Raw genomic sequence first — 21,243 nt, forward strand, 5'->3', positions numbered from 1 at the left:
ACAAATAGCACAATCTAGTATTTCTAATATTAAATATTACAGACTGTTGCTATATGCATTAAAAAGTTTTCTAACACAAGGAAACTGCCTTATCAAAAATAAGTAGAAAGTAGATGCCGGAAGAGTCACAAATCTGTACCCAGCTTCACAACCTATTTTCTGAATACAGTCAAAACATGCACAGTTACCTTAAAACAATCAAACAGGTGATCAAGCTGTTCAGGAGAGAAATCCCAAGCCAATTTTGCAAGAAGATCATGTACATTTTTTACAATGGCTTCATGTTTTCCTGCCTGTTAAGAAGACAAAAAGAATCCACCAACATTTGTAGCAATCCATATAAAGTCAAGCAGCAAGACATCCTACATAATTTTTACAAGGAGACTGTTCAAGGTGGCCAGCAAGAAAAGCTGATGCTGTGGGAACAGCATGGCAAACTGAATAAATAATTCACTGGGAAGTCACAATATTTAGATATTCCTCGTATGTGGAAGTATGGAAGCGTGCTCTCTGTGTGTGTAGGCAAGTATTTATTTAGAATATAAATACTGCAGTATCACAATATTTATTTTTTTTAATAAAATAATGCTGGGACAGTAGACGATAAAGTCTAAACGGGTATTTTAACTTACAATCAGTATTTTAATGTAGTTTTGGGGTTTTGTGCTTTAGGTTTGTTTGTTTGTTTTTTTAAAGAAAGGACTCAAAATCTACCTCCTTAATGCATTTCATTGAGGTGTTTTAAGCTGTAAAACAATTTTTAGTCTTTCCACATAGTTTCTCAGGCTGAAGTACTTCCTTTGTGCCTGTGGATTCATGGACAACTAAAGCTTTCTATTACAAACAACTTGTTGGCAGACAACATTTTAAAGTCCAGCAGCTTATAAAATGACGAACTCTAACAATCAAACAAGTAATGGCAAGATGTTGAGTTATATACTAGACACTGTTTCAAATAAGAGTTTGGTGTGTTACCACAATTTTGACATTTAAGGTGGAAGACGATAAGAAAAAAAAAAAAAAGACAGCTCAATTTTAACTCTGGGCAAGAAGAAAATTTCCTTCCTACAGGCCCAGGCTGGAAAACGAATCACATACTTTAAATCTGCACTCACAACTAACAATTTTGGACTATGTGAATCAATAGCTGATTCACTGTAGAAAAATTTCCTCTAAGCGTAGAATAAAAAATGAGAAACAAATACTTAAGAAAACAAACTCTTATGTAATTAATCTTGTACAGCATTAAAAATGCATACATGAGAAGTTTTGAAACTCATTTCCTTCTAAAAGCTTGCATCAGTGGTTCACTAAAAACAAAAAAAGAGACTAACAGCTTGTTTCATGCTGTGCCGTAAATTCTTTAGTATGCCATAAATTCTTCTTTAAAAAAAGGTGAATTTAAGTAGTAACTCTAGTTTTCATGTTGTGGGTCAGAAAGAGGGAATTACTAAACCACTTATTCCACTTGATTTTGCAAAACATCATGTAACTTTTTTTCCTCTGACCAGACTATTTCCTGGATAGAAAGAAAAACTGAGAGCATACAGGGCAGAAAGAGCCCTGATAATAAATAAATAACAAAATAATTAAAAAAATAAAAAAAGTATGCATAGCTTCTGGGGAGGCAGGGCAAGACTAAGAATAAGGCATATAACAATCTTGTCTTGGCAGGCTTTTAAGAGACACAGAGAAGCCCTTAAGAACAGAAAAGGCTAGGGAAGCAGTACAGGACAGTAGGAGGAGGTAAGGAACCTGGTGTGTGAGCTGCCAGCTTGCCGTACTGAAACAGGGAAGTGTCTAGTGTCAAGTTTTAGTTAAATGCTCCAGAATGTAAGGAAGGAGACTCCAATACTAGCCTCTGCAATCTTCTTTCTTGTGCAGCTGTATCTTATCCTGCAACTCAACAGGCTGCAACTTAATGCTTGCCTTTAGGGACTTCCAACATTATTCCTTAAATCAAATATACTTCTATTTTGTGAGCACTAGCTTTGTAAGACATGAAAACACCTCAAAAAAAACTTGAAACTCATGTTGCCTTCTAACAGCAAAAGCAGTATGATTTTATTACTTTTCATAAACTATTTTTATTCTAGTTGTATACAGAGATTCTCAGGGTACATCTAAACCATCAACTGTAAGTTTGTGCGCTCTCACCCTCTAAACCCAGGCAGCAACATAACGGCTCCAGCCTGAAAGCAAAACCATACCATTGCTGCACTGAGTCAGAGCTAAAATAGCCTGCCTGTTATATAAAGCTACACAGTAAATCAACGCCTCGCTACTGAATTTCATGCTCCAGCTGCTCTTAGAAGCAGTCATTTAATAAGAACTTTTAAAAACTACTGAACACAGGGAGTAGTGAAGTTGGTAAAAATAATTCTGTATTAGCAGATTTTGGTATTCATACCTATCAGTCTATTTTAATTCCACAGCCAAAGCCACAGTGAAATGGTCTACCTGAATAATACTTACTGAATGCAACTTTCACACAGAAGAAAATACAGGGCAAAACTGCAGCAAGTGCACTGTGGCAATTACCTAGTTGAAAGCCAGGTATTTGAGAGCATGGGAGATTTATTCCTTTTTTTTTTTTTTTTTCCTGCAACTGTTGGGGTAGACTATACCTATCTTTTAAGGGTCGCACCACTTATTCACACTTTTCTGGAAGGGTAAAAAGTTTGGCTTAAACTAGCTTATCCATGTCTCATTTCCAGGCACTATGAGTAATACAATTGATTGGAAGACTGTTTTCCAAATTTCAGATTTTTTTTTTTCTTCCTTATAAAAAGGTGAGGCTCTAATATAGCCAATACAAGCCTACTAACAGCAAACTAACTTCTCAACATCTTTTTTCCCCACAGACATCTTACAAAGACACTCTGGTAAGGTCTACAGACCACAAGCTGAAAACTAACAGTATGATTCCAGACCTTAATTCAGGGAATCTGTGTATTACTTTTGTTACATGATGTAACTTTCTAACAGGACTTGGGGCTAACAAAAAAATACTGACTTTCTTGAGTTTCAGCCTGTGCAGTTATTATCATGCTGGAATTGAAGTCTTGAGATTATGAAGTTAGTTGAAACACCAGAGTTCTCAAGTCAATCCTTCACTATATCACCTGTAGTCCCAAATCAAACTTAAATCCCAAATCCACTTAAGCCAAACTGTTACAGTTTCAGAAGAACATGAACACATGTTAACTAGGGATGTAATACTACCCAATTCCTGACTTAGCCTTTGTCCTGGTATAAACCCAGCTGGCAACTAAGCACCCCCCAGCCACTTGCTCACTCCCAACCCCACAATGAGGTCAGGGATAGAATCAGAAGAGTAGAAGCGAGAAAACTCATGCGTTGACATAGAAGAGTTTAACAGGTAAATCCTTTTCTTTACCTACATAGCCCCATATAAGCTACTATGAAGAAATTTAACTCTATCCCTGCCAACACCAGTACAGCCCTCTATCTTGGAAATTGGATTTAGCCTTCCCACACTTGACAGACTGGCCTAAAGGCCTACTTGTACAATTAAGTCAGAGTTTCACTACCAATTACTTATGAACAAGGATACATAGTGTCATGCTTGTTTCTATCCTAAAATGACCTTTTATTTTCTATCTACCCAATAATTAATAATGATTTTGTCTATTCAGCTGCCCTTTATGTGTGCTAAACTCAAGTAGCCCACAGCTAGGAAGCCCAGCTTCACTGATCATTTAAGTAAATAAGCCAATATTGCAAAACTTATAATTTTTCCAAAACACTCATCACAACATAAAAGAAAGAATTTGTTGTTAAACAACTTCTAGGATAGTCATTATGATAGATCTTATTAATAGCACTCTGTCCAGGACAAATTTGTACAACTGTGGTGAACTCTGAGATTAGCAATAATACTTTTAAATGCATTAAGAATATGTAAGTCATAATGTATCATGTTCTCTCATAATCTAGACTTTGCTCAACACTGAGGGTTCCTTATTATTAAAAAGGGATAATCTTTCCACCATGATCTGAACTGTTCCTTTAGACTTTATGTACATAGGTAGTTGACCCCTTCTACTGAAGACATTTGAGAAGACAATTTTGAGATCCAGGACCCCAAAAAAGAACACCATTTGACTTCAAAATTTTCTTTACTTTTGCCTAACCAAGGATAAGAAACACAAGTCATCGTCTTCCCAATACATGACACACAGTAAGATCCCCCCTGCATAGTAGCAGACAAGCAGTTGAACTCTTTACCTGTGCAGCCCAAATGTTGTCAAGATCCTGCAAAGTGAGGGCTTTCTCTTTGATGACAAAACGAAGAATTTTCTCTAACTTCTCTACATATTGAGGTTGATGAAGACTATCTCTCAACACAATTGACAAAATATTATTCTGCTGGATCCATTCCTGAATATAAAAAGAAAGTAGTGCCATCTCAAATTAATTGAGATTAATTGTCACATTTAAGCTAAAAAGAAAAACCTCAACCTGTTACAGATTAATGACTTTACAGACAATACTCTAATTGGGAGAAGTGAGAAAGACATAGCACAAGAGGAAGTTATTTATCTCTTAACTTTCATTTCTTGTTAAAAAAAAGAAATTGGCATTTTAAATAATCCAATATGCTGGTCACTGTGATATCTTAAGGGGAAATATTTTTTCGGGCATATTAAAATCATGAACTCCGAGCATAAAAATGTTCCAACAACTTCAAACATAAAAAGCCAACAGGAAGAACAGTTAACTCTTCCAACTAAAGGAACACAATTTTTCTCTCCCAATTCAAAATCATTAAATGTTAAAACCATATTGTTTAAGACACCTCCGGCTTTACTGATATGCCTACAGCATATCACATAAAAACGGCATAAGCAAGGACTGAAATACAAAAAGGTTTGATTATTTAAGTACTGCCACTTACAGAGTTTTTTTTTTTAAATGTTTCTAATTGAATTAGAGGCAAATATTCAAGCCTTATTTAAGTAGATGCAGTTTTTTTCAGTGGTGTCATTGATACAGTCAGATTAGGGTCGTGTATTTTTTGTTCTGACTGAAGCAAAGCAGTGTGTGCTTTGAGCACTGAAAAAAAACCCAAACGTACACAGCATCATACCTTCAACAGTGTCCTTGATTACAGACTTAACAATAGTCAAGCTAGTCTCATGAAATACTTAAATCTACAGGTATTCATGAGAAACAGAGGTCATCTGAGAAGCACGACTATAGGGATATGTAAAAAAAAAGATGCCCATTTCCTCCTATTGCTAATAGGAAGTCAAATTGCGGTCATTCTTTTTTTTTGTCAGCAGTCCTTTTGCAGATTATAAATGTCACAACAGGTAGCCAGTCACAAAGATGGAGTAGAAATTTAGGAAAAAGTGCAAAAATCATTTAACACAATTAAATTTCACAAAGATGAAGAGAAAACCGTCCTTACTTTAACTTTAAAATGCTCATTTTAATAGTTCCCCGCATATACACTCAAGCATGAAACAGTAGTCAAAGTATGTAAATATTAAATAAACAAATAAAATAAAAATGTGATATCTAGAACTTTCTGTACCAAAGAATCTAGCTTCTGAAATGTGAAAAGAGCAGCAATCACTTAGAGCAGGCAGTGTGCACTTGCAGCCCAGAAGGCCAATCACATCCTGGGCTGCATCAAAAGAAGCGTTGCCAGCAGATCCAGAGAGGTGATTCTGCCACTTTACTCTGCTCTGGTGAGACCTCAGCTGGAGTACTGTGTGCAGGTCTGGAGCCCTCAATATAGAAAGGACATGGACCTGATAGAGAGGGTCCAGAGGAGGGCCACTAAAATGATCAGGGGGTTGGAGCACCTCTGCTATGAGGACAGGCTGAGGGAGCTGGGGTTGTTCAGCCTGGAGGAGGCTGAGGGGAGACCTAATAGCAGCCTTCCAGTACCTGAGGGGGGCCTACAGGAAGGCTGGGGAGAATGTGTTTACAAAGGCCTGCAGTGACAGGACGAGGGGCAATGGCTTTAAGTTGGAGAAGGGGAGATTTAGATCGGATATTAGGAAAAAGTTCTTTACTATGAGGGTGGTGGAACACTGGAACAGGTTGCACAGGGAGGTGGTTAAGGCCCCTTCCCTTGAGATATTCAAGGTGAAGCTCGACGAGGCCCTGGGCAACCTCGTCTAGTTGGGGGTGTCCCTGCTGACTGCCGGGAGGTCAGACTAGATGACCTTTGGAGGTCCCTTCCGGCCTGGACCAATCTATGAAACTCTAATGAGAAAAAGTTACTTGGAGCACAAAACCCAGACTAGATTCTTATTTAAACGAACATTCAATTTTTAGGTACAGTGGTACTAAAGTTCATTTAAATAAGGATGTAGTCTGGTGGGGTTTTTTGGGGCCTTTTTTTTTTTTTTAAACCACTATATAAACCCCGTACTATTAATGGATCCATTTTTAAAGCATGTTTTCAGCAGCACTGAAAATAATTCTCACACAAATGAAACAAATACAGCAATTTTTCACAGTAAGACTACTATTGAAATGACTTATTACCATGATGTGATACCTACTGTTTATGACACTAGATACGGAAATTAACAGCGTGTGCAGGATCTGTAATATATAGCTACTTCTACAAATAAAGTAATAAGGAGGAAAAAAAATCTATTCAATGAATTCTGGTTAAGAGAAGAACTTACTGCCATTCTTTCAGCTGTAAGCCATTCTTCCTCTTCAGGATTACCATGCCGATGAGTATAATACGACACACTGGATATTACTTTGTTAACTTCATTTAGTGCATTCATTTTACCATTGAAAGAAGAAATTTGTAACAACCTGTAAGAGAAATTAAATGTAAGAAGAGTGAAAAAAATATCAGAAGCAGCATTTGATATTAGGAGTAGCATCTTACCTAAGTATCATTTTTAACCTAAATATTTCTAAGTTTTTTACAGTTTCTTCTTGTCCTGGAACTCTTGAAGCTAAGTTCTTTAGAGATTTGATTATCATGGACAGGGCATCATTTTTGGCTTCATTCTTTGCTTCTTTTTTCAGTTCATCATCTGTTAAATTTTCTAAAAACTGTGGAACCATTTCTATAATTGGAAGGAAATATTTCTTCACTGTATGTAATGTTAGAAATTCGTAACATTGTCCAAATGGCCTAAAAAGAAAGAAAAAAGAGATCAGTGTCATAATCAGTAGTTGTATGATATTAACATAGCAAGGAGCAATTCATTCAAGAAACTCAAGTCTATTTACAAGCACATGAAATGTTAAGGGTAAACACAATTAGTTGAAAGAGATGGAGTGAGGGGAAGTGCTTCAAGAAAAGACTAAGCTTTGCACTAACATCGTATTTTACTTACTCCAACTTTTTAAAATATGTAAATTATTATTTTTTAAAAACTTACTTGATGAGAGCTGCAATTATCTGAACATTCAATGCTGAGCCGCTCATGAAACGATCATGCAAGATCTGAAATCCATTTAATGTGCCAAACTTGTTGATAAGATCTACTAGCCAACCCTGCAATACAATAGACATTTTTTTACATTTACAGATTATCATCTATAAATACTTTCAAGTAGCTGTCAGTAACAAAACTTGCTTTAAAAAAGTCCTTACACAAACTGCTACAAAGTAATAGAATTGGCAGTGAACTTGCCTATATAGTTTATTCACTTTTAAGGAAATGCTTAGAAATAGGCAACACAACCTTTCCTGTTATCATGTCAAAAAACAGGTGCTGTACATTAGTTATTCAAAGAATTTTATCAAATATATAGGAATAAAAAATACTATACTTCAGGTTAATCTTTGGCTTCTAAGTTAATACAAAAAGCATGATGATTCCTGGTATTTTTTTCTAGCCTTGGGTGCAATAATGCTGTAGATAAAAGCAGTAAGAATGTAAAATAACATTCTTCTAAACACAGTTAGCAATGCAAGGAAGCCCAAGGACACAGAGTTATTTATCTTTGGTTCTTACATATCCATAGCTAGCAGTTCTACTAAAAAGAAAAAAAAAAGGCAACAAAAATATAATTTGGTTAGCTCCTAAGTTGTACTCCAAATAGCACTAGTATAATTCTGAAAAATTCAAGACCCAAGAACTACAGCAGATTACTAATCTGTGCTGTCAGTTAAAAAAAAAAAAAACAACAAAAAACCCACCCAAAACCCCACCAACAAAAAGCCACCATCCAAAAAACCCCACCAAACCCCGCAAAAAACAAACCAAAACAACAAAAAAAACCCCAAAACCACACTGACACTGGCATCCCATGTCCAATTAAAAACATTTCTCCCATCACTGGGAACTACAAGAAAAGGGAGAGAAAATTCCTACTCTATCACATAATCTCCTCCTCAAAATAAGTCACCTTCAAATTCATGCTGAGTGAGAAGGTAAGCCCGTCAACTGGCAAATACAATCAAGCCAATGAGAACAGTAAATGGCATTCCAATAGAGTTGTGCCACCTTACCACAGAAACACAACACATTTTGATCATGGACCAGACTGAAAGAGTTGGAAGGGGAAATTTAACCTATCGTGGCTTCATATACAAGTCAAAAGCAGCAGAACATCTTAGCGATATAGAGAATGAAAGGGTTTGGGGTTTTTTTTCCCCTCTAAAAACACTTCTCTACGCATTTAAGTAACACTGCCTAAAATTAAAAATACAGCGTGAAAATGCTCTCCTACCTTTGGTGATCGTGGGTCAGGAGGACGGGCATAAAGTTCATCTTCAGCGAGCTGGACTCCTGCAGGAACGGTTTCTGAAGGACGAGTACCATTGTATAGATGGAATTTGCAGTGAGGATTTAAGGCCATGGCAAGAAGTTCAAGAAGGGGAAACCAATCTTGGGACAGCTTGGCCACACAGAGTTCCACTAGTCGATGAGTGTTGTTAATAATACATCTCTATTAAAAAAAAAACAACCACCAAGAATATGGCAGGTGACTTAGATGAATATGAACTATAACCTCTGAACCATTTGCACCTAGCATGCTGAGTTACATAAGAATTTAACAACGTTTTATTTTAATTTGTACTTCAATAAAGGCTTTAAACTTTAAATTGTTTTCAGCTAAAAATTAAATTTAGGAAAAAGACACAAATATATTTGGTTCTTCGAGACATCCACTTATCACCACCCAACTATTAACTTTTCCTTCTTTCACTCATTTATCTCACAGACTTTAATTTGCTTATGAAGATCTTCACAGTTTCTAATTTGGCATGTGACTAGATGTCCAACAGGTAGTTTTCATATTCAAACAGCTGCTATAAACATTCAGAAGTTAGCAGGCTGCTGAAAGCTTTTAGTAAAAGAGCACATTTTCATGTCCTAGCATGCACATAAAAATAAGCAGGTCTCTAGACATCCGGCCAAAGCCAACCTGCCTAACAAGAGCTGCACTACTGAACATACAAAGTTCAGTTCCTCCCCATATCACCTCTCATGTTTTATTTCCTTCCAAAAACACCAGCGGCAATAAGATGAAACAATGATAGAAGGATGACTTTTTTCCCCTTCCAAGAGCCATGTGTACAAGAGTTCTCCCAGTTCTCTGCTGAGTTTCAAAAATGAGATTCAGCCTCCTCATAGTCACAAAAAGGCAGTCTCCTTTCTCATTTAAATTTCTATGCTTTTCAGAAACACAACTTTAAAAACTCACATGAATCTCAAACTTCCATCCGCTCACTGCCTCATCCGTAAGGATTTTTGTGAAAGATATTGTTAACCCATCTCGAAAAAATCGCTGGCATGCTTCACTTTTGACATCAAGGCCTATTTTAAAACAGAAAAGAAAAAAAAAAATGGACTATTAGATATGCAGTTTCATTGATTGTAACATGAACTTCTAAATATTGAAAGTAGCGATTTGGACTTCTAATCTTTGGTTTGGTGTTCAAAGTTTCAGAATTATTTTAAAAAGAGAAGCCTTGGATGAAGACAAACTTACAAGCTTGAGCACACAAAAACCTGATAGATTAATGTTCTTGTAAAAGCCACCTCAAAAATTTCACTCCTTTAGATAATTTAAATTATTTTTAAAACATGTGATAGGATGAGTTTTTTTCCCACGCTTGTAACACTCAAAGATACAGTAGCAAAAATAACAATAAGAACAATCTTCAGCTTCCATTCTTCTGGTATACATGCGTTTATGCTCTCGTCTTATTTGGTTGCTATCAGTAAAACTCAGTGAGTGAAGAGAAGAAAGGGTGAGACCTGCCCAGCTCCCCAGGGACAATCAACCTGCAAAAATAAACATGAATCCTTCTGTCTCACACTTACCCGAAGTACAGTTTCTTGCAACTCTGCTGCCAGGACCCAACATACCTAGACCCCAAAGATGCCATAAACCTTTGCAGCCGCCGTATGTTAATTTTAAAATTAAAGAATGGTAGTCCATACTTTTAACTATTTTAAAACTCTGCAGTTAGTTATAACCCAGTATTTCAAGAAATCTGTAATTCCCCTTCAAAAATTCAGTTCGAAAACCTAAATAGTGCTAAAACTCAACAGAAAAATTAAACATGTATCAGTACACACTGGAAACAATGAAAGCCATTGGGCACATTATAAAAAGAAAACTGTGACCTGCCTACACTGTTTCTTTACAGAACAAGTTTAATTTTCAATCAGGGAATCTTGGCATTCAACAAGTCTACAGCGTCCAGATCCACAAAAATTACCGCCATCACCCCCCAACCTCCCACACACAATTTCCTTAATGAGACATCTTGGCAGTAACTTCCACTGGTTTGGGAAGGAGTGATTTGGTTATCAAATTCAAGTTCCTCGTAGCCACTAACAACTGTACAACAGAGGTTCCTTTCAGAAGTGTTCATAGAACATCTGCCCTGCTTTTTAGTAAATACCACAAAGGCTTTCCAAACCCCTGTAACAGGGCTCGCTATCCTATACTCTTATGGTACGTGCAGCTCTCAAGTAACTCGAGTAAAGCAGGAATCTTCGGAGAGCTCCCATCACTTCCTTGAAAACTACTCCAGTGTTCCCTCTTTTTATCATTACCAGAGGTACATGATGTACCAGAGGTACGTGGCCAAATATAAAAGAAATCCACATTATCTTCCGATGTAACTTGCAGTCTGGATAGCTGACATCCTTACACTATACACTAAGTGCTAAGACCGATAACAAAAAGCTGTAAGCCACAGGAATGACAACATGACAAGAGAAGAGAGATGAAGACGCTGCCTAAACCCCAGGCATTTGCAGTAAACAAAGGACTTTGTTAAATTAACTTCTCAAGGAGGTAAAGGTGGCAACTTCACAATTTATACAAAACACAGGACAGCGAAGGGAACCAACATGGTCGACTTGACCTATGAGAAACCTTCCTTTCTGAACCCAAACGTAACAATGAACTTAATTCTTGAATACAAAGCAGGCACTCAATGATTTTAACGCTTCTTGGAGTACCAGTATACTGCACTGAAATATCTCTTAAACTTTCTTTGGACCATATTCCTCCACAGTGGTTGGCCAGCTTCAGTCAGCAAGACATTTCAAACCAAGTTCAGGAATACCAAAACAGAATATGTTTCAAAATACACTGTCCTTTCTGTACTTCACTGAACTTGGAAGATGTAGACCCTTAGAAAATACTTGTATGACTCCTGGATCTACAATCACCTTCTGCCTTTTCCCACAATGCTGCACACTGCTGAAACAACAAATGACACTTATGGAAGGAACCAAGGCTAGGTGTCTACAAGGAGCAGAGTATTATCAAAAGCAGAGTACAGGAGTCCTAGGAGAAAGGAGGTTAGGAGAGGAAGCAAGAGTTATCCAAAGACAGCGAGAAGAGAAACATTAATTACACTAGACACCTGGCAACTACTGCTTGAATCAGATTCCATACCACTAACTCTTAGATAACGTTTTTCTCCCTGTTGTCCAAATTCTGAGGGCAGAGAAAGATAAGGAAGAATACAAGAGATAAGTAAGTGCATGCAGCCCTGACCTAAGTATTTAGAGAAAAGTTAGAGAAATGGATTATGCAGTGAGAAAAAGTATATATGAAAAGAAAAGGTGATGTGCAACACACAATATATGGTAGCTGCAATTAGAGAATTAGAGGAAGAACAGAAGGCCATTTGATTTCTGTACGTGTGCTCAAAGGTGGTCAATTTGCCAGATAAACCACACAGAGTGTATTACTCCTGCCACAAGAGCAGAAACACTCTGGGTCCACAAAACTTCTCAGTCCAGGTGCAACTGTAGATTAACAAACTCTGATGCATCTGAAGGGTAATCAACAGTATAGGGTTGGACCACCAAAGCCCCAAGGAAAATCACCCAGTTCCTCTTCTCCAGGACATTGGATTACACAACTTTGTAGCTGCAACCGCAGAGCTGGTTGTGTGGTGCTGTGCCGGTGAAGCCCCCCCCAGACCTGGAGCCTCAGGAATTGCAGCACAGAAACCTTTCAGCAGTTTGGTAAGGGCTAGCTCAAACCGTGCAGAACTGACAGTGACCTGAAGCTAATGAGCTCTAGGGAAACCCACACTTGCCCATGGGCACAGTGGCTACGCATGGCACTCACAGATTCTGGCAGACTTTCAATAACTCTTAATCATCAGAGTATGAGAATCCTTCTACACCAAGACACTGAACTGTAGTTCATTTCATTGAATTGGTTCTAGCCCAAACACCTGGCTAAAAAACCTTGGAACGTGACAACACAAATTTGGTGTCCTTGCTTTAGATAGATGGCTAAAAATAACCATTTGAAGAAAACAAACAAGTTATGGCTTCAGTAAGGAACTCAAGAGCAGTCCCACAGAAATGCGGATGGATCATCCAGAGAGAGATGGTCTTTAGAGAGGACGCTGGAAACAACACCCATAATTGGGCTGCCTAGATTTTGGATGCACGTGTGCTCATGCAGGCTTTTTTTTTTGTTAGGCTCTAGGGCCTGCCTCTACTCTTTCACATTGTGTAAGCCTTCGTAATTCGTGAAAAACAAAGATTTAGGATCAAGGTTGAAGGTTTAAGTTATGCAGTGAAATCTCTTCAGTTTAAATAAGCTACAAATTCTAGAAGTTGCCTTGCATCTTGCTTGTGTGTGTCACATTGAAAAGTTCTGGCAGCATGTTAAAAATTTAATGTAAACATTAAGACTGATAAAATTCACAACAAAAGTGGAACAGTGCAGAGTTGTTATGGGGATTTTAAAAGAAAGAGTGGAGAATATTATAGCCTATTAAAAAATAAAAACAAACTTTTTTTTTTTACACTTTTAAATTTATAGCATCCAACTCACTGTGACATTTATTTCTGGAGGAAATCTCATTATTCAAAACACTTCATAAGTATTCCAGAATTATTGTGAAGATAAAACATCAGTCTTGGTATTAAATACTATTTTTCAAATAGGTTTTATTCTATTAGCAACTAACTCCAGACTATCATTTGATAGTCTCATGCCTTACTTAATGAAGAACAATACATTGATCCCTACAGATAAGAAGATAATCTTCCATAAATAAATGCATCTGCCAGGAATAATGCAAGTCACAGTCTAGACAGGATTCATACTACTCTGTCAAATTTGCTCCTTGAACTTGAAGGTGGTAATGATGACATCTAATTCCTATGGGTACTTTCAATTCAGGTCAGTTATGTCCCTTTCAATTTCAGTTCCTGGAAAGATTTAAAGAGTACACAAATATCACCTCTATTTTATAGACAGGGTCACAAAGACAGTAGTTATCCCAAACTCGCTCCAGAATGCCAATGCTGATGGCCACTGGCAAAGTTATGAATAAAAGCTACTTAAGAACCCTAACCACTAGCAAATGATGCTTGGTAAAAAAATTTTGTGGGCTCTTTTTAGGTTTTGTTGCTTCACAATCAGAACGAGTTACAGACTGCAATACAGAATTTATGTAATTTTTCCATTTCTCTTTTCAGTTCTTCCCTTTTGAAACAGAACTCAGATTAAGAAAAGTGCCCAAAGACAAGTAGCAAGGTGTCCAATTTTAGATCTTACTGAGATAACGGAACACATTTTTGATCTATTAAAAACGTACATTACAATCATTTATATTCTCCCTATATACACAGCTCTGAAACAGTGTCCGCCAAGTTTTGAACTAGCCGGTGTCAGTTACACCAAGCGAGCACCCTATCACATTCCCTGAGCACTGACAGTTATTTAAAAAAGAACCACCTGAGCCATCATGTAACTTCAAGTAGTGAGAAAAAAAAAAATCTAGGATGTAACTGTAAAGATAACACAGTTAACAAACAACTACTTTAACAGCTTTCCTTGCTTTCTCCTTCTTCAATAATCCTTGTGTACATACACACATAGGAATTCATCTTGAGTGCAAGAGTAAGAATAATTAAATAGCAATGCAGAAGCCCTTTCCCGAATTGGACATCAACAACTTAATGAAAATCAAAGTCCATAAAGCATATGAACAGATTTCCACTGTTTTTCATGACTTCAAGAGGAAAAAGAGAAGACATTTTGTTTAGGAACTTTCTACTAAGTCTGATGCTTTGGAGAAGTACAGTGATGTTAGGAGTAGCCAAAAATCTCATTCTGCTCTTATTACTTCATTGCATTGACAGTTTTTTGGTTTTCTTTTTTTAAAAAAGATGACTTAACAGCTGGCAGTACATACATCTCCTCTCTCACAAATCACAAGCAGAGAAATTTCTTTTTATTGCACTGTTCCCACAGCCCAGACACAAAGATGACTGCATTTTCTTTCCATAAGTTGGCATTTCCTTTGCTCCTGAACAGATGCGATCACTTGAAAATTGTATACTCACCTTAAGACTCCTGCCAAACCCAGCTACATGCAAAGGCGGCAATTCCAAGCGCAACTACGGCTGATAAATCAGTGTTGGCAACAACATGTCATTATCCTATTTTGGATCACAAGGATACACCCTAACTTTTGTTTCTCCAGAGACTGCTCTAAAGCATAAAAGACTTACAGAAAACAATCGAGATAACCCAGAACATCATGACCACAATAAGCTTTTCATTCTTAAAACTGCCTAAGAATAACCTTTATTAACATGAAGTTGTTCTGGTGCAGCTATGCAAAAGTAAGGAACAGACAATTTATACGTCACTGCATTTAAAACACAGCTACCGGGTAAGCGTAGATCTCCTAGAAAAATATTCTGATCTGGCTTCTGGTATTACTCAAATACTGGGGCAACAAATACTGACTGAAACAGGAGACCAAAACAACTTTCCGGGAGAACAGAACTTTCCAGAACACATGACAAAATTGTCAATCTGACTAGCGCAATTTAGCAAACACATACACGGTCCTGATACTGAACCCTCCTACTTCCAAGCAAGTCAGACACAGCAAGCAATAAGGTACAATTATTAGTCTAAGTCATGCCGTTCAAAATTCTAACTTTTATATTCTCAAAAGTATGTGTGTGCCAAATTTGAACAAAATTTCATGGCAAGACGTTTGGAAAGCTAGATTAGTAACCTATTTTTAAAAAACAGAATTCTTTGAATTTTAGTATCTGTTATAAAGACCAAACCCCCTAGGTCTGATATCAAAGTGAATGTAAAAAACAGGTAGAACAGGAATGACAAGATTTTTATTGTTGTGAGCTTATTCAACTTCTCTACTCATCTAAGGCACCTAATTTCTAACAGCATTGATGGCTTTTTAAAATTTCTGATCTACAAAGGTTCTGCATACCACTCTGACACAATCTTCAGGACCAGGGTTGTAACAGAAGGAATTAAGAATTTTTAAGCCTCTACCAAGGATTCAAAAGAACAAGAAAAGACTTTACACACTGGCCCAATACTGATTAATTGTCTTTTCAGCTTACCTTTTTTACTTAGGTCAATAGCAGCTTCTAGAAGAACTTCTAATTCCCCTTTCGGCAATACAGGAACAACCCATCGAGGCCTATATTCAAAAACAAAACAAACCCCTCTGTATTTCAATTGTACTTCTTAAAAATCAAGAGTCCTTGCCTCTTTGTAATGCTTTTAATATAGGGTAAGAATACACCTTTTTAAAGGCCCTAATGAGCTCTCCACTTAAAAAACCACAACCTTCTGATTTGAGCCTCTTTCTCTTTACAATGCTAACCCAATGAAAAAAAACATATTTCAAGAAATCCAGTGAAACAAAGATGCAAAATCCTGATTCTGCTATCAAGATATTCACACAAATAATCTATACTCTCTGAAAAAGGTGTGAAAATACCTGTTGATCATGTCATCCAACTTTGCCAGGTCTGTATGTGGAAATGCAGGCTCCTCATCTTCAAGCTGGGGTGGAGCATCTCGTTGGCCCTGCTCATCAGGCGGGGTAGCTGGGGAGTTCTCATTGGAAGAATCAGGTGAAGAAGTCTAAAATTGGTACAGAAAATACTTTAAATAGTGCCTGCACTTGCATGCCACTTATTTTGACATTTTTGCTTCACATTGTGTTTCAAAGAATCACTTGAAGTAAGTATCTGTCATCATAAAATATAATAAAATCATTTGATTTCAGATTTATTAACAAAAACTAGAGCATAAAATGCGCTATATGCTTTCTATCCTGACAGTTTAAAAATTAAGCTATTTTCCTAGTGAGGAAAGTGGGGTTTTTTTGTAAGACTACTACTATCAGCAGACCACCTACCCAGAAGGTGAAAATAAAGACTATAGGGATGCTCCGGTTTTTACAAATCTTCTGCAGAAAAGCTGAGTATTTTAGGTAGAAAGACAAACTTCAGCAACAGCATGGAAGAAAACTATCATAAAAAATATTTTCCAAAAATGTTTGCTAAAAATGAGTAACGCTACTACAGCTGGCTACTAACCAACCTCCAAGAACATGATTAGTAAAGCCCATTTTGATGGGCCACACAAAAAACAATACATTTTGTAGATGCACGCTTAGTTGTATACAGAAATAGTATGAACTGACAATAATAAAGATTCCAATCAGAACAGCAAGATTTAGGAGGACAAGGGAGGACCAAAACCTCAAGAACATTTTTCACATGTTGTACTGCGTCTGGTTGGCGTGGAGTCAATTTTCTTCACAGCGCCCTGTGTGGTGCTGGGTTTTGGATGTGTGACCAAAACAGTATTGATAACACACCAATGTTTTGGCTGTTGCTGAATAGTGCTTGCACAGACTCAAGGCCTTGCACTTCCCACTTCATCCCCCAGCAGTAAGTAGGCTGGGCTGGGCAACAGACTGGGAAGGAGTACAGCTGGGACAGCTGACCTGAACTGACCAAGGAGATACCCCGTACCATATAGTGTCATGCTCAGCAATAAACATGGAGGGGGGCAGGGGGTCTTCTCTCTAAGGTAGCTGTTGCTTGGGGACTAGCTGGGCATCCATCAGCTGGTGGTGAGTGACTGCGTTTGCACCACATTTCCCCCCCTACTGCTTCCCTCATTAAACTGCCTTTATCTCAACCCATACAATTACTCACTTTTCCCTTCCAATTCTTTCCCCGATTCCACTGAAGCAGTGGGAGTGAGGAATGGGGTGGAGGCTTACCTGGCAGCCAGGGTCAGCCCACTACACATGTTCCAAAGAACAATTCATTCTCAGAAAGTAACAGTCATTAAACCGTATCATATTAAACAAATAATATCTTCATATCGAATTAAATGACAAAGTGTGGCTTTTCTCTTGAATGGGTTTGGCTGCACTGTTTAAAAGTATCTTTTCTGGTATTTTTTCCCCCCAACAAAGAAGATTCATCACGTTATGATGTAGTATTTGAAAGGTTTTGCTTGTCTTTTGAAAGCAGGGTAGCCTGGTCCAACAAAAACATGCTAAGTTGTTCAGGAAGTCTAGTACAATGAACGGAGACCTAGATGAAGCTGGTCTTGAAGAGCTGGTATCTGCTTGTAAGCTGTTTTATCCAAAAAGTACTTTTGCAGAACTGAGCATAAATTGAACTCACAGAGAGCAGCTTTACCAATCTGTGGCAGGTAAGTCTACAATGTGGTTCTGAGGAAGCTTCTGATATAATTCCAGGAAGGCTTCTTATCCAAAAGAAATATGCTTGAAAGAACTATGCCACTGCCTGAAAAGGGAGCAACTTTTGCAATGCAGTGCTCCCTAACAGTATCTACTTTGCCAATAGCACTGCCTTCATCCCTCACAGTATCTTTTCATACTTCCAGACGCACACAAAAAATATACCTAATTTAACTAGACATCGCTAGGAATATACAAACTCAAATAATTCAGAAAGACTATTTCTGAGGAACTTTATTTTTAGACAACTCGATTGTTAATACCATACCTGATTCTGCTGGAGGGGAGGCTGGGACTGTCCATCAGGAGCCTGGCCCTGGCTATCATTCCCTCCTACCGGAGAGCCACGAGTCGTGGCTGTCATACTCGACACAGGGCAGATCTTTGCAATTTTGTCTGCTTATGTAGTTGTTGTGAGAGAAGAAATTATAGTCCGCTTAGTAAAGTTGAAGTACCAGCATATGCTCGCCTTAAAAAGCTCCAACTCAAGAACATGCCATCTTGCAGAGACCATTGCATAACCTGGAAAAAAATAAAAAGGACAATATGCTATATTGATACACGCCTATAAAAGTAATTCGTACCTGGAAAAGAATACTACAAACCCAAATACACTGCTATAAACAAACTTTTCTATTAGACTTAGTATTTCTTTTCCTTGAGTACAGCTGACATCAGAAAAAGGAAACATTTGAAATACTTAACATTATTTTAATGTTCTAAGTAAAAATTACACTGTTAATTACCTCTATACCACTGAGAAACTGACACGCATACAGAATGCAGCTGTTTACTCTGATTCCATTGTACTCGAAATGCCACAGAAGATTTTCAATTTGAATTCAAGGTGCTGATCAAGAGCTATGTAGAAATGACCTGGTTAAGAGCATAAACAGCTAAATTTGTCATCTTTTCCAACACTCTTCTCCTGACACTGTTCAACTGCGGATGTCTGAGATACCCACCAAGTATTCTAGTGGATTATACAAAGAAAATCGTGATAGCGGATTTATTTGTCGATCTTGTAATCATGATATACCAGCAGTTCAATAATCACTATGTATTTCAGCTTCATTGTGTACTGTTTAAATACAGAAATAAAAAGCTGTATAAGTTATACCAGCAATTCCACTCGCTATCACAGGGCACTGCGTAACCACAGAAAAAACCCCATAATTTTCCAGAGCAACTCAGACTTCCAAGCAGTACATAAACCAACAACGGTCCTCAGAAAATCTCAAAAGCCAAGTAGGGTAGTAGAAGAAATTGTATGAGGTTTCAGCAAGATTTATTTCACAGTACTAAGTTCCTGATTCAATCAGCAAAAGCTTTGAGTTCACAAGTTAGAGTGATATTTCTGCTGTAACACTATGCATATTTGTAACTAGTTTATTATGATGTTTCATCTCAATTTTATTTTCAATGCTGTTATCTTTCTCCAAGACACTTGAAAATCCTTTCCTAAATTGTGCAAATTTGCAAGCCCAGTTATGTAAACAATAAAAATTTTGACTGAATACGCTTTTTCTCCCCTCCCCAGTCTCCAGTATTAGCACCACTAACAAATTTAGAGATCTCTAGAGATAATATTGAGACTAAAATAATGTTCACTTTTGAACAAAACTGTATTCTTTGAACACAGTCAATTGTAATCCATCCCTACCCTTCAGAATTCATATTCATATGGCTTAGTAAAACTGCTAAGTCCAGAAAACAGGCATCACCAACTCAAATTTACTTTAGGAAGAAAGTGATTTTTTAATTGCAGTTTTTAAAACTAACTTATCTTAACTGGTGTTCTATTTTAAATGCCTTTCTCTGCCTATTTATTTTCTGTTGATGTTTATAAAGAACACTAGGTAGAAAGTATTATCATGACTAAGATTCCTGCCATATATATATATAAAAAATATATAAATGCATATATACACATATGGTATATATACAGTATATATACTGCAGTTCAATGCAGTTCAATTCCCCTGCACTACTTGATTCAGGCTTCTAGGTACCTGCATAAACGAGTGAAATCAAACTTCTGCCACCGCAATAAACCTTCCTTAATCACCACCATTCTTCCTTAACAGGTCTGGTCCATAATCCGGCCTCACAAAAAAACTCTGCTGGTACAAGGAGTGAGGCAGCAAAGTAGTAGGAAAAGGGTGAAACAGCTCCTTTCAGCAGCAATCCTGGTCTAGGTTGGCTTAAACTGCAGAAAGAAGTGACCACTGACAGCTGAGGTTTCACAGTAACTTACATCAAGTGCAAGCTGCTTCAATCTCATCTCTTCCTTATTCTAATGCTTTTGGCTGAACTATCATGAACTGAGCCAGTTCAGAGCACTAAAGGAAACAATAACAAAAAGAAACTCCAAACTTACAAAGACTGTGATTATTTTTCAGTTTCTTTAATTATCTGAACTCGTGTTCTGCAAGGCTAGAGAGTATTCATCCTAAGGCCAGCCAGGACAAAACTGCAGCTCTCCTGTTAGACTTACACTAGTGTGGATTTACCCTCAGATTTTGCCTCAGTGCATAGTTGAAGGGTCTTGGCAAAACATTCTTGTAAATTCCTTTCTGCTCAAGGCGAGTGACATAATTTAACTAGGATATATAAGAAAACTATTACGGAAATAACCAACTTAATCAAAATCTTGTAAATTCAGAGTAAAACAAAATCTGTGTAACAAAAATATACAGAATTTTGTAGACACTAGTAAATACAGAACATTTATGTAAAGGACTAACCTATCTTTTTATTCCTCTTACTTAGTGACTGTTTGCTTGAGATTCTAATCATGATACTCCATATATATTACTTAAATTACATTCCAAGAAAAGTGTATTTCAGGGCCTCCAGAGAAATTCACTTGGCTTAGACATGTGTGTAAGACAAGGCCAACTTCATGAGTTCATCACTTCTCCGCCTCCTAGCTGTGTGATGTCCTCAGAGATACAAAGGCAACTTCAAGTTATGCTGCAGCTAACTAAAACCACTACATTTCCGATAAATGGTCCGATTGCTTTTTGTAGTATCTGCATATTCTAAATTACAAGGATATCCTTGTTCGGGCATTTTCCTTCTAATTACGGAGAGTATATAAACACATTTTTGTAAGCACAAATTATCATCCAATTTATGATTCTTAAACAGTACTAGAAGAGTAATTTACCAGTCCTGTTTTCAGCCACTGATTTAACCATTTATGTTTCAGAGAAAACATC

At 37.3% G+C, this 21,243-nt stretch overlaps 1 protein-coding gene across 1 annotated transcript in view; it reads right to left on the bottom strand.

Annotated features, from left to right (window-relative positions):
- USP9X (ubiquitin specific peptidase 9 X-linked) overlaps positions 1 to 21,243 on the bottom strand; it is a 103,518-nt gene that overhangs the window by 58,845 nt on the left and 23,430 nt on the right. The window contains exons 2-11 of the mRNA XM_074152990.1: positions 18,288 to 18,541; positions 16,232 to 16,377; positions 15,849 to 15,928; positions 9,667 to 9,779; positions 8,689 to 8,907; positions 7,392 to 7,507; positions 6,890 to 7,141; positions 6,675 to 6,813; positions 4,252 to 4,404; positions 189 to 293 (exon numbers count right to left, since the gene is read on the bottom strand). Coding sequence (XP_074009091.1) covers positions 189 to 293; positions 4,252 to 4,404; positions 6,675 to 6,813; positions 6,890 to 7,141; positions 7,392 to 7,507; positions 8,689 to 8,907; positions 9,667 to 9,779; positions 15,849 to 15,928; positions 16,232 to 16,377; positions 18,288 to 18,383 — 1,419 coding nt within the window. The 5' untranslated portion in view covers positions 18,384 to 18,541. The remainder of the gene's footprint in view (positions 1 to 188; positions 294 to 4,251; positions 4,405 to 6,674; positions 6,814 to 6,889; positions 7,142 to 7,391; positions 7,508 to 8,688; positions 8,908 to 9,666; positions 9,780 to 15,848; positions 15,929 to 16,231; positions 16,378 to 18,287; positions 18,542 to 21,243) is intronic.

This window comes from Numenius arquata, chromosome 1 (assembly GCF_964106895.1).
Source record: "Numenius arquata chromosome 1, bNumArq3.hap1.1, whole genome shotgun sequence".
NCBI classification, from domain to species: domain Eukaryota; kingdom Metazoa; phylum Chordata; class Aves; order Charadriiformes; family Scolopacidae; genus Numenius; species Numenius arquata.